Genomic DNA, 14,325 nt, shown 5'->3' with positions numbered 1-14,325 from the left:
TACTGTGATTTTATTATTATTATTTTCTTACGATGCTTCGAATCATTTTGAAGTCATTTTGGAGACAGTTATTACATGGAAGGGCAAAATATGTTATATAAAATGTTATAATGTATAAAAGCAAACATGGGCCTAAAATCTCTTGGAAAAATGTCATTATGTCAGAAAGGGAGATTCAAACATGCTGCTATTGCACATTTTTATTTCCTAATACAAGTTTATAAAAAGTGAATTAAATATTTTGAAACACTCCTATACAACATATATTTGATGTTCCTTTATATCATAATGTACTTAGAAATTAGTTGTATATATATTTTTTGGTTGATTTGCTCAGTTTTACTTGTGTTGCATGGCTATATTTCAAATCTGGTATTTCACAAGATGAAGAGGATCTCGTCAGTCCCACCATCCTGTTTTATCTGCTCGAGCTGAATGGAGTGGCGACGTGGAAATCTCTTGCCCCTTGTGCCTTCCTGTCTATGGTCTTGGGTCTCTTCTGTGTTTGCAGTGCTTTCCTCATCACCACAGGATTGTGTGAATGTGTTCGCAGTGCAGTTGACTGAGAGAGGAGGCAGGATGGTGGTATTGCGTGCCTGGGGCTTTAAACATAAATGCTCCTGTGGTTTCCATTTTCTCATGGTGTTAAATCCGCACTGAGCAGCTGGAGGTGCCAGAGAGCAGGTGCTGGTGTTGATAGTGGAATGGTGGAAGTTTTTACTGGTAGGAACTGGTGGTAGTGTTATAGTGCTTGGCTGGTCATGTAGGTGTGTGTCTGAGCTGGATAAATTGAGTGATAAGGTGGGAAGCTGAAGTAAATTCTGTCCAGGAAGAGCAGGAAGAGTGTTCCGTCGATTGTTTAGATGCGCTTCAGTTGGTGCACCCAAGTTCTCGGTGTGGTTCCTGCAAAACGTTCGCCCGGGTTTGAGATTAGCAGCTGTGGAGGAGCTGCTCGGATCCACTTTCGGAGGAAGGTTGCTGTGCTTCACCTCCTTATCCTCTTCTTCCTGCACAGCTCCCTTTGCAATCCTTTCTTCATAGGTGCGACTAAGGTGTGCCAAGTTGTGAATGGTTAGCCAGGGTTCAGAATTCAGCCGCTGGCGATCTGACTGCTCTGGCTCTAGAAGTAGAGGCGACGCCGCTCTGCTTCCTCTCCTTCCCGAAGCTCTGAAATTGAAGAACCCCTCTGCCTCAGTCTCAGAATTCGGTGAGCCTGTCTTGAGCTCGATGTCAGAAGGTGACATGCATGCGACAGGTGAGGTGTCGGGCGAAGGGGGCACGTTTAGATAGCGTTGGCTAACAGTGGCATCACCTGTGCTTAGATCTGTGGAGATGATTATGATGTCACGCCCTTTAGCCCTACAAGCATCAAGCAGCACACGGATGGTCTCCTGATCACGGGCGTTGATGCTGTAGACCAGCGCAGAACCTCCAGCGTAGTCCTCCATGCTAGGGTCAGCGCCAGCAGAAATCAGAGCTGCAGCCACCTCAGCACCTGCCCGCTCCATACAAGCGTACATGAGGGGTGTGCGTCCAAACTTGTCCTGGGCGTTGGGATCAGCATGGTGCTGGAGAAGGAAATGGATGAGCTTTAGAGAGGTAGTGTTTCCAGACTGGTCGGCCCTCAGTGCTCGGCATGAGGCTAGAAGAGGCGTATCACCACGTTGGTTGCGCTCGTTGACTTGCGCGCCTCCTTCCACCAGCAGCCGAACCAGACGCATCTTGCCTAATTCGGCTGCCTTGATAAGAGGGCTTCCGTCCTCCAGGTAGTTCTGCCGCTCAGCCATAGTGCCAAATATGTGATATGGGATCTTTATAGATGTAGTCTGTGACAAGATCTTGGGCCAATAAAGGTTTTTAATGCTCGTCTATGTACATGTTTTCAGTGCTGAGCGGTGCAAGAACAAGAAAAGGGCATTTTTGTCAGACAGAACGTAACATTTAATTTTTTTTAAATAACCTAATTTCTTGTGCAGTTCAATCGGTAAATACCAGTTTTGTAAATCAGTGCATGTAAATAAACATTCGGTCCACAATGAGGAATGTATTCTTTTAGTTTGTGGAAGGAGGCCAGCATGGTTGGGCAAGTGCCCATTAGTGATTTTTATTTTTTATTTTTTTTAAGCTTAAAATGTCAAGCACTGAAGGCAGTGCTGCAATAGCATGGGATCTGTTTGAATGCCCGTTGCTTTGAAATGCTTTCATGTCAGTAGGAAGGCTGACCGAGTTAAAAGGGAAAAGAGGTCAGCTGTACTGCCTCAGCCTTTAGAAACATTGTGTAACCAGCCATTTATTTAAATACAGCAAGCTACAGCATGCTGCGCCACCTTCTAACTAGATTTTTATGTTATGAATATTATATTAAGTTTCATATATTTACAGATGGTTTTTACCTCAGATTATACATTCCATAAGTTTACTGCTAAGCCTGTGGTATCTTTGGTTCATTTCATAAACATAGATTTCATAATAGGTGATGAATCGTTTGTATTACAGTACACTTATTAGTTCAATGACGGCACTTATTTAAGTAGTAAATCTGACTTAAATAAAAACACTGGCTTAAGTTTCAACAAGTGTATCGTATGATGTTGTACATGTGTCAATAAATATCTTTTTTTCTCCTGTCTTGTAACTGCAAGAAAAGAAAAGTTGAAACTGACCTTTTGTTAAATTTGAGATCCTTGATACCCGATGCAGGTCCTCGTCCTGGCTTTGTGTAAGCAGATGGGCTTCAGGTCAAATGATTTTGAGATCTGTTGGAGGGAGTCAGAGAGCATGTTTTTCTGACAGGGGAGGGCATACTTCTGTGTGTTTAGGCACATCAGTGCATGTGAGGACAAAATAGTGTATTTTTAACAGTATGGAATGAATTTAAAACGCACACAAACATTTGTAATTATATGTATATTAGGGGTGTAACGGTACACATATTGGTACTGAAATTCTTTTGGTACCGGGCTTTCGGTTCGGTACAGAATGCAATCCTTTGTTTGTTTTTTTTTTGGTTTTTTTTTTTACATGCGGAACATAGTTACGTTTTTGAGTTCCCTCAGGAATGTATTAAGTGCCAGACTGCAAGTTTAATTAGTCTTCGCCTCACACTTTCAGGGGTATAAAAAAAAAAAGAAAACTAGAGTTAGCACAGTGTCACAGTGGCTACTCACTCCGTTCCGGAAATAAGATTTGTTTTGCGCATGAATGAAAACGCTAAAGCACTAGTGTTAGCGGCTAGTCAGGAAGTGACAAGCAATGCTAACGCTTATGCTATGAATTCTTTAGCGTTTTTTGTCCAGGTTAAAAAATTTCCCTTAAAAGTAGAAATTCCTGACATTTCCGATTTCCGCACATCGAGAAAGTGAATGAATGAAAGATGGAAGGAATGAAGACATTTGTTAAAGTAGTCTGAAATAAGTAAAAAAAAAAAAAAAAAAAGCTAAGTAGGTCATATCTTTAGAAAATTCAATATTAAATGTAAAACACACACATAAACATCAGTATTACCCAAATGGGGTCTAACAAATGTAAACTAATTACTTTTTATTTATTTATTGAATTTGACTTTATTAAATTTGTGCCCTTTAAATTGTTCATTTGATTTAATAAATTTACTAAAGATGTATTGCATTAATTAGATTTATTCAGTTTTTTTTGTTATAAAATAATATTGATACATTATTTATCCAGTATTAATCAGTACACATATAATCAGTATATTTTCCATGAATATATTCAAATGTAGTGGATGGTGGGGGATCTTTGGCATTGTATTCTAAAGAACTACATACACTAAATGGCAAAAGTTTATGGACGCCTCACCCAATGAGCACAAATATCGAATACTTTTTTCTAGTTGAAGTCAAAAGTTAGCTTACGCTACCACCAGTATCCAGTGATTGCTCAGCATTTCGAGCGAAGAGACTGATTCAAGGTCAGTATATTCAACACCTGCAATCATTACTAGCCATTCGAGATTCTGTTATTCACAGATGCTGCAGGGCAAGTAAAGGGCAAACTAATGTGGATTCACACCACAGATATTAAACTTATTTGAACACATGGGGAGGTGCAGTGATTACTTGCCAACAAGTCAGCTTGATGCTGTAATGGCTGGCGGTTCACCAAATGACCTTTGTTCTACATGTTTTGTTCTAAGAGACATGATGTTGCAGTTATACTTGAAAATGGGTTCTGTTCCCCATTTCATGCACAAAAGGGTTAGTGCTTTTTCTGCTCATATTATGAAGGTATCCAGGTGCTAACACAATTTTCCTGAAGGTGAGATAAAACAGAAGTACCCTTGACCTGGGCCTGAAACTTGTGCTATCATGGCACTATGTTTGATTTTAAGAAGTATGCTTATCATCAATTGCTTGCTAATTCAGCTTATGTTGCATATAATGTGTTTTCCTTTTGAAAACACTAGAAAATCTTCTAGTTAATTACACCCTAACACCGGTACCATATTCTAATCCACTATAAATATAGACAATCTACAACTGTAAATAACAACTACGCTAAAAGATATGAGTATACCCCTCACATTTCAGCAAACAATTTAGTATACCTTTTTAAGGGACAATACTATAGAAATAACACTTGGATATACTTCAGAGTTATTGATGTGCAGCTTGTATAGCAATCTTTTAATGTTTCTGTAAAAGAATGTGTGGCAGCGGGGCGTAGCCGTGCGCCGGTTTATGAATTGAGGGTGAGACCAGAGGGTGTGTGTGTGTGTGTGTGTGTGTATGTAAATGTCATGTGAATGTCAAGTTAAACCTGTGGGTCATCTGCAACAAAACTACAGTTGACCAGTAGGATAAATGTAAAGGCTAAAAAAAGTAGGGAGCCCAAAATTGAACCCTGAAGAACACCAAAGTGAACTTAACCCATCTCTGACGTACATTTACGTCAACTGTCTACAACCTGAAAGATTTAAAGCAGTTGCAGACAACAAATACTCATGTAAAAGATTGTAATCAACAGTTTAAAAATAAACCCTTAGTTTATTAGTGACTTTTGAATGATAGAGTTTACAAAAGCGAGATTGAATTCGCTTAAAAAATATTAATATTGAGGTAATTGAGTAATTAAGAAGCAACAGTTTGATCTAAGATCTAAGAGGTAAACTTTTTTAATGTTTACTCAGGCCAAGTACAATGAAAAAGATTGGTTTAGGGTTAAATGTATTTACAATTCAGTGGATAGAAATGCATGTGTATTTGTTTGAGAGGGAATGGTTTAGTTCCCTGCTCTCATGCCCAGTTTCTCTCATTACACACAATGAAGACAAAAACTAGAGATGTTGTCTTGTCGTAAAAAATAACAGGACAAGCTAACGTAACTGTAGTATTACGCTGTCAGAGCCCCACTTCGTGTACACTTTGTCATCTGATAAGAAGAAAAACAAGCAAATAAATAATTAATTCAGAATGCCTGATGGTGAGATTGGGAATATAGTTGGATAGTGTGACAAAGTCTACCTGCTGCTTTGAACATTTGAAAGCTAATACTATAAATCCTACAATTATTTACAAAATACTCAGCCCAGCTGCTGCCATGCTAATAAACAACATATTTAGACATTGTACTTTGTAGATAGCTGCTCTGTTACACTGGTTATAAATGTTTACTTTAAACGTTGTATGTAATCTATAACTCTGCTAAACAGGTCAAGCTAATATAAAGGACTGCGTTTAGATTTGGATGGAAATTTCCAACTTTTTTACAGAATGTTTGATGACTTAGGGAATCAGATATTTCTGTTGTTTACATACAACAAATCCTATCTTTTTCTTCACAAATGAATGTTGAAATACTTTTATGTAATAGTTTAAAAAGCCCAAATAATTCTTGATCGGTCTTGTTCTGATTTACAAACCAAAAAACAATATTGATAGACGTAACAAAATCGAATCGGCAAATAATTGTTTAAAGTAAAGCCAAAACACTACAAAACAAAAAACCAGTATGTCCAGTTTGATCGATGATTCATCAGGGCATCCTTGTGGAAATTTCCACAATGCTCAACTCGGTCTTGTGTGGAAATTTACCACATACAAAGTCTCAGGAAGTGGGGTTCTTGAGTGTGAAGAACGGAAGAACTATAATTGTTCATATTTATATATATATATATATATATATATATATATATATATATATACACACACACACACACACATATATATATATATATATATATATATATATATATATATATATATATATATATATATATATATATATTTATGTTTAAGTGTAGTTTGTTATCGTTACATTTAGCAACAAAATTTAGTTTCTTAGTAACCGGACAACCTTACTTTTTCTTTCATTCATTTCAACTGTAAGTGCTCTTTCGAGAATGATGTTTATTTGAGAAAACTGAAACAACACTTTAACCTTCAGGACTTTTTAAAGTCCTGATGTACATTTCCATACACCTCAAGATCCTACAATTGTGGAAATGTAACACACCACTTGATCCTCTGATGTTTAAAAGAAAACTTTTAAAGAAGGGTTCATTCTTTACCAAGTCTTAATATTACAGAGTTTGATATTAAACCAAAGGGTGTAACCTTATCGTATGTTGTCAGATGAGGCATGCTGGCACAGCAAGGTTGAAGGAATGTATTATGTTTAATCATCGAAAACAACGATGGCATGTACATTTCTTACAAAAACTGTAAGAATGGAGAGCTTAGGGTTAAGCCTAACTACGATTCAGTCAGTGAATTAAAACAGGTTTATTTGTTTGATAGGTAACGCTCTCACACCCAGTTCCTCTCATTTATTGCACCTAGATTTCTCATAAAAGAGGACAGGACCAGCTAAAATCATTCCACTAATCCATGCAGTTGCTTTGCACACAACGTGTGCACAGTGTGTAAAATACACCATTATTACATATATATATTATACTTATAACTATAATCTTAATAAATGTTGTCAGAAATATGTTCCTGTATACTCAAACTCCAGATTTGATTGACAGCTCCTACAATTATGAAACGTTTGTTCTGTTGTTTCTAGAATATTCAGCGACGTGGATTTGATTGGTCGGGAGGCGGGGCATGCGCGAGGACACCGCTTTCAAAAATGTATAAAAAGCGGAAACGGGGCGGTTCATTCAGTCATTTGAGTGGGAGTGTTCACTGCTTGGCTTCCGTGTTTCACAGAAGGAACTAATTCTATTTTAAACATTTTTAAGGTAGGTTTGTTTACCAAAATAAAACTTGAACCTAGTGTCTGGAATGCGTTTATTATTTATAAATATGGTAAGACGAACTTGCTATGACAATAAGCATTGGGTGAATTATTAGGTCATTTTCCTCTGACCCATCATTATCCTATTCCTTTATTGTACCTCTTTTTTCAGCAGATCTTAAATAATGGCTGAGAAAATCCGCATCAAAAGCCCCAATGTTCACTACACTGAGAAGTTCATCGAGTCCCGGTACTCGTACCAGACCACTTCAGTGACCCAGGATGGAGACACGTACACGGTAAGTCCCTAGTAAACCTAACATTAGATCTTTTTTCTTTGCTCATTTTCGGACGTCTATTCAGCTTTTTCGAAATGTGTAATAAAAATTACTAGACGTCTTCCTCTCATTGTACTTGGTATAGCCCAGGATGAAGCGATTACTGAAAATGAATGGATGAGAACTGGGTCTCTCCTCACTGCGCATGCGCACACTACGCAACCACTAAATCCTGACTTTTTATCCATTTATATTTATTCAAAAGAGTAAACGTAATCTATTTTGGTCTCTGGCAATCGTTAAAAAGGTTCTTATTAATTTGTTTTGTTAAAAATTCTAGCTACTACGAGAGATGTTTGATTAAAACATTTTTAAAAACCCAGTCCATTTTTTTTGTATCATATTCAGTAGCTAGAGTTTATTTTCCATAAAACGAAGAAAAACACACTTCACATAGCCGATCTCGGATCACATGTGTTAACTTAGTAGATAGGGTATTAGACTTTGGATCTGAAGGTTTTGAGTTTAAATCCAAGCTGCCACTTCTGGGCCCCTAAGCAAGGCCCCTTACTGGTATAGATGCTCAGTTGTATGAATGAGATAAATGTCATGCTGGATACGGGCGTCTGCTAAATGCCGTAATATAAATGATGTGCAAAAAAACCCAACGATTTTTTGCAATATAGATATTGTATAGTAATGTTTCACATTCCTGTAGAAAATCCTACTGAAGAAGCTCCTGACTTTACCAGTTTTTATGTTTCCTTGCTGTACCACTAGGTGACACCCCACAGTACTGAGTGTATGTTCCACACAGAGCGTCATGTGCCTAAGCTTGGGGTCATGCTCGCGGGCTGGGGAGGAAACAACGGCAGCACCGTCACCGCCGCTGTGCTGGCCAATAAGCTTGGCTTGACCTGGAAAACCAAGACTGGTGTCAAGGTAAAAGCATTCATTAGTTATTTTCCGTAATAACAGTGTATAAGACAGAGGTGTCCAATTTTACCTGGAAAGGAAGCCTCACAGTGTATTAAAACCAAGATTAACCAATCAGGCAGGTGAAATCGTGTGTGGATCCTGTCTGACTGAAAGGAAAACCTGCTTCAATACCAGCAATTTGTGAATAAAATTTGACGCCCTTTGTGTCTATATTTCAATCCTTCATTAACTTTAATAGTTATACTTTTGAAGGAATATCATTGATGTATTGTTTTATACTTTGTATATAATAATAATATTATTATAATTTTATAGAGCACAACCCAAAGAATAAAAAACACCAGAAGCACAATCTGACAGTGTAACTTTCTTTTCTGTTTTTTCCCCCAAGAGCGCCAATTACTATGGTTCGTTGCTGCAGTCCTCCACTGTGTCTCTGGGCACAGGGCCAAAGGGGGAGATCTTTGTGCCATTCAGAGACCTGCTGCCAATGGTGCACCCGAATGACATCGTATTTGATGGTAAAGATGGTGGCAATTTTTCATCCCAGTCCAACCAGTCCTTGCAGCAGAAAATAGCTTGAATGAAAATGTCCACAATGACCCGTTTACCTACTAGAACCAGAAAAATGCAGATGTCCAGAGTCATCCTGGAGCTCAAGAATTATGCTTAAATATACATGTGTTCCTGGCTGCAGAATCAGCACAGTAGAGGATTTGTGTTTTTCTCTATACAGTTTATGAAGAGTATTTTTGTGTGATTCAGGTTGGGATATTTCCTCTATGGATCTTGGTCATGCTATGGAGCGTGCTCAGGTTCTGGACTGGAGCCTTCAGGAGATGCTTCGTCCCCACATGAGCCATCTTAAACCAAGGCCCTCTATTTACATCCCGGATTACATTGCCGCCAACCAGGAGCACAGGGCAGACAACGTCCTCACGGGAACCATGGCAGAGCAGGTACAAAGATGAAAGTGCTGTCAATTAATACAAAAAACGTTTGCATTTGTAAAATAATTAGAAGTGATTGGTATTTCATTCAGATGGAACAAATCCGCAGAGACATCCGTGACTTCAAAGAGAAGAGCGGCGTGGATAAAGTCATAGTACTGTGGACTGCAAACACAGAGAGATTCTCGGATGTCATGACTGGTGTCAATGACACTGCCAAGAACCTTCTCACTACCATTAAGGTAACTGATACGCACACGATGTCTAGCAATGATCTCACTTTAAGCACACTGTAGAAATGCGAAGGGTGTAGTTAATAAAAACCCCACATAAACACAGTTGTTTGGAGGAACAACACCTACTTAGGCATGCATTGTAATAATGATTGAAACATTTTAATTGTGAACATGTTTCTTAAATATGGTACCTATGATGCCAGAAGGCAAAGGTGTCCTTATAACCTCCCTGACCACATTCCACAACTTTTTAACATTTTGTAATACACTAATCAACATGGGCATGGACAAATATGGATGCTTTAATCAAATGTATGTTTATTTTTAGGGAAACCAGTTTTAACATAGAGCATGAGGCTTGATTTGAGACTTCAGTAAAACAAAAGTGATTATTTATTTCTATTCTATATAAAAATGGTCAAACAGAAATGCTGACTGTTACACAATTGATTTTAAAAAATCAATTGTGTAACAGACTAACATTATTACCATGAATCAATCAGTGTCCTGTAATGTAAATCAGTCCAATGAGTACTTTTAGTAACTCCTTGTATTCTTCTATATAGAATGGAGGAGATGTATCTCCATCCACTCTGTTTGCAGTGGCTAGTATTCTCGAGGGTTGTGCCTACATCAACGGCTCTCCTCAAAACACATTTGTACCCGGAGCTGTGGAACTGGCCGTCCAGCAAGGGGTCTTCATAGGAGGAGACGACTTCAAGTCAGGCCAGACGAAAATAAAGTCAGTTCTGGTGGATTTTCTAGTTAGTGCTGGAATCAAGGTAAGGTCTAGGCAGTTTTAGTCAGAGGCTGTGTAATTGCAGCACGTTTTCAGGATTTGACTTTTATGCTACATGCGTTACCATGTTTCATTTTTTTCATTGCAGCCGGCCTCCATTGTAAGCTACAATCACCTTGGAAACAACGATGGCATGAACCTATCTGCCCCACAGCAGTTCAGATCTAAAGAAATTTCCAAAAGCAACGTGGTGGACGACATGGTGGAGTCCAATACAGTGCTCTACAGGCCAGGAGAGAAACCCGACCACTGTGTAAGAATGATTTCTGTGCCATTTATTATTGCCGGTTAAATTTTGTTCTGCAACATACAGTGTAATATTTTAAACGCTTCATAACATCACATTTCTATGGTTGCCTACATTTTTTTCCCATACATTTATATTTCATGCTACCAAACAATGTGTGTGTGTAAGATAAAGGTATTTAATGCCAGAATTTGCATGATAAATTGTAAAGCATTTGCATATATAGAATATTCAATATATATACATAATTTAATTATTCAAATATCCTGAATACTTATTTTAAGAAGAAGGAGGGGCATAGGGTGAGGTATAAGAGGGGAGGAAGGTGCACACAGGTGGACTATGTTCTATGTAGGAGATGCAACCTGAAGGAGATTGGAGACTGTAAGGTGTTGGCAGGGGACAGTGTAGCTAGACAGCATCAGATGGTGGTCTGGAGGATGGTTTGGGAGGTGAAGAAGAAGAAGAGGAGGAGAGTGAGGACTGAAAGAAGAATAAGATGGTGGGAACTCAAGGATGAAGACTGTAGTATGAGTTTCAGGGAAGAGGTCAGACAGAGGCTGAGAGCAGAGGTGACCACCTGTGAGCAACAGAATGGTTTCATGCCGAGGAGCACCACAGACACATTATTTGCTTTGAGAATGTTGACGGAGAAGTATAGAGAAGGTCAGCAGGAGTTGCATTGTGTTTGTGGATTTAGAAAAAGTATACAACAGGGTGCTGAGAGAGGAGTTGTGGTAATGTCTGAGGAAGTCAGGTGTGTCAGAGAAGTATGTGAGGGTGGTGCAGGACATGTGTGACAGCAGTGAAGTGTGCTGTAGGAACAACAGACTTGTTCAAGGTGGAGGTTGGATTGCATCAAGGATCGGCTCTGAGCCCTTTTCCGTTTGCAGTGGTGATGGACAGGTTGACGGACGAGGTTGGACAGGAGTCTCCCTGGACTATAATGTTTGCAGATGATATTGTGATTTGTGGAGGTATGTGCTGGAGAGAAGGGGGATGAAAGTCAGTAGGAGAAAGACGGAGTTCAGGTGCATGGGGTCAACAGTGCAAAGTAATGGAGAGAGTGTTAGAGAGGGGGTATGGAGACGGATGATCCGCTGTGGCAACCCATAATGGGAGAAGCCGAAATAAGAATTATTCAAATATTCTTTTAATGAAAACTGATAAAGGAAGCAGTGCTTTTGAGTTGTGACCTGTACACTTTGTCAATCTAGGTGGTCATTAAGTACGTCCCCTATGTGGGAGACAGCAAACGTGCAATGGATGAATACACTTCAGAGATCATGATGGGTGGCACGAACACAATCGCTCTCCACAATACATGCGAGGTGAGTTTGCAACAAAACCATTGCCTAAAGAGGGACTTTTGCTAGGTTGTGTTTTTTTCTCTGCACAGACAGAATCACACTCAACTCGCTCGGCGTCCATGCAAAGGGTGTATAATTGATCATAAATACAATAATCAGAGATACCAAACTATCTATAAACAGAACAGTCTCTGCCTTGTGATGAGACAGAACATCTCCCTAGTCATTATGTCAGAGAGGATAAATGAATCATGGTGACCTGTAGATGTGAGGCTCCAGAACAACTTTCTAATGATTTGATTAATGAACAATTGATACATTGCATACACTCATGTGATTCTCAGTGCATGACTGAAGAGAACTGAGGCCTGTAAAACACCAGTTTACATGCTGCCTCCATGGAAAGGGTTCTTCTTTTGTTATTTCATTACTGTAGGTACCTAATACCTTATGACCCCTAGTGGATGGAGTAGGCATATTCCTGTAGTATTTCACTACAGTTCAATTTTGTTACTAAGCCAGTGCATGATCCTTGTGATTTTACTGAGATATCGGGATTAATATTTTTTAATACTTGCTGAAACACTTGTTAAAATATATATATATTTTTTTGCCACATTTAGGACTCCCTGCTGGCCAGTCCTATCATTCTGGACCTGGTCATTCTGACCGAGCTGTGTCAACGCATCACGTTCCGCACACAACAGGACTCATCCTTCCAGTCCTTCCACAGTGTTCTATCTATACTCAGTTTTCTCTGCAAGGCACCAATTGTACCACCCGGGGCACCGGTGGTCAACTCTTTTTTCCGCCAGCGAGCCTGCATCGAAAATGTCATGAGGTACAGAAAAGTTTGGGTGTTTACAGATTTTTGGTCATCCAAGATTTCCATGTTTGGATTTTATAACAATGCAGTTGTCAAATTTTGGTTACATTCTTAATATCCGAACCTCACTTTTGTTCATCACTATAAACAATATGAACGGGATTTTTTTTATTATTCTGTGTATATGGAGATTGATGCAGATACAGTAGTTAAAGAGTAAATTGTATATAAAGAGGTCGACCGTTTAATCCGCACCGATGGTTGATTGGTGGAACATGTGTCTATCCGCAAAAATCCATACCGATAGTTTTTCCGGCTTCTGGTCTGCTGTCGTTACGAGAGCAGCCTTTAGAGACAAATCGCTGATGCTGCGTGTTTGTTTTTGTACGCAAGGCTGTGCGCTGCATGGAGAGCACTTTTATAATTTATTAATTATATTATTATAAATGTTAATTCATATATTCATATTTATTTTATTTAGAACATATTACTGGTGATGAACACTCGTGATTTTAATTTTGTAATAAACTTGTGATTAATCAGTTACCGGCAATTACAATCCAACCTAGATATCGGTATCTGTGAAATCGATCGACCTCTAATGAATATTACTATCTTAAAAATGATATAAAACTGAGACTATGGGGATGTCCTATACAGTACAATCTTACTGAAATGGGTTGTCTCTCTTGGGTTCTGTCACACAGGGCTTGCCTCGGTCTTCCTCCTCAGAACCACATGCAGCTCGAGTACAAGATGCAGAAAAGCTTCAAGGTTTGTCAAGCCACGAAGCTTCACAGCCCAGTAGCCACAACAGAGAACATCATCACCAAAGCGTACCATTGCATTGAGTGTAATGGAGCCATTGACCAGAAGAATGTAGAGAGATAAAAAAAAATTTGTCATCTCATGACTGATTGTTGATCACTCTGTCTAATTGAAAATTAGACTAATAGAATAGTGATTAGACTAATAACTCTGTTTAACAGCACAATGTACTGTATTTCTCCTTAGAGACCATTAACTAAGAGAATTAAAAAAATAAACACATTTTTAAAATGCACTTTATGCAAGTGATAACTTTACTAATATAAAACATGAAGGTTCCCTCAACACCGTGGTTCGAATCGCGTGCTCCAGGTTTATCGCTGAATTGCACATGACTAATTAGTTTGGCTGATTTTCCCGGGTTCTTGCCGGATAGCACGATAGACCAAGAAACTTTGTTTTTATGAAGTTTTAATTTCAAAAAATGAAATTTAGGAATACAAATATAATTATTACTTATAAAATGAAGTAAAATGTTAATACAGTACAGAACTGTATATGTAAAATAGCATTCTTGGGGTGCCCTACTCGTTTTTTTAAACGAGGGATTACTGTATTAGTAATTGGGAGTCTCCAGACATGTATGTAAACATCTATGCAAAGTAACAAGCGGCAAAATGTAAGAAAAACGTTATTTTTATTGATACTTATTGTGCTTAACTTGTATTTTTAGTGCAATTTTAAATCTTTATGGGCTTTGTCATGTCAC

The 14,325-nt window shown here is 38.6% G+C and overlaps 2 protein-coding genes across 3 annotated transcripts; one reads left to right on the top strand and one right to left on the bottom strand.

Annotated features, from left to right (window-relative positions):
- Positions 1-185: 185 nt before the first annotated feature.
- On the bottom strand, positions 186-3,370 carry LOC124403390 (ankyrin repeat domain-containing protein 34B). The gene is made up of 2 exons (XM_046877108.1): positions 2,664-3,370; positions 186-1,888 (listed from the first exon to the last, which is right to left on the bottom strand). Exon 2 carries the CDS (start codon positions 1,785-1,787, stop codon positions 378-380), a length of 1,410 nt encoding a protein of 469 aa, XP_046733064.1. The 5' UTR covers positions 1,788-1,888; positions 2,664-3,370; the 3' UTR covers positions 186-377.
- Positions 3,371-7,055: 3,685 nt separating this feature from the next.
- LOC124403450 (inositol-3-phosphate synthase 1-A-like) lies at positions 7,056-13,851 on the top strand. Of its 2 annotated transcripts, none has more exons than XM_046877208.1 (11): positions 7,056-7,207; positions 7,379-7,502; positions 8,262-8,423; positions 8,812-8,941; positions 9,186-9,379; positions 9,463-9,612; positions 10,173-10,388; positions 10,494-10,658; positions 11,870-11,983; positions 12,586-12,803; positions 13,496-13,851. In XM_046877208.1, exons 2-11 carry the CDS (start codon positions 7,389-7,391, stop codon positions 13,677-13,679), a joined length of 1,647 nt encoding a protein of 548 aa, XP_046733164.1. In that variant the 5' UTR covers positions 7,056-7,207; positions 7,379-7,388; the 3' UTR covers positions 13,680-13,851. The 2 variants fall into 2 exon arrangements, with proteins under 2 accessions (XP_046733164.1, XP_046733165.1); XM_046877209.1 differs by having other exon boundaries at positions 7,107-7,207; positions 7,376-7,502.
- Positions 13,852-14,325: the final 474 nt, after the last annotated feature.

The sequence above is a fragment of the Silurus meridionalis genome, chromosome 20, assembly GCF_014805685.1.
Source record: "Silurus meridionalis isolate SWU-2019-XX chromosome 20, ASM1480568v1, whole genome shotgun sequence".
Lineage (NCBI taxonomy): Eukaryota > Metazoa > Chordata > Actinopteri > Siluriformes > Siluridae > Silurus > Silurus meridionalis.
The sequence above is the reverse complement of the archived record's forward strand: the minus strand, read 5'-3'. Positions and strand labels throughout refer to the sequence as shown.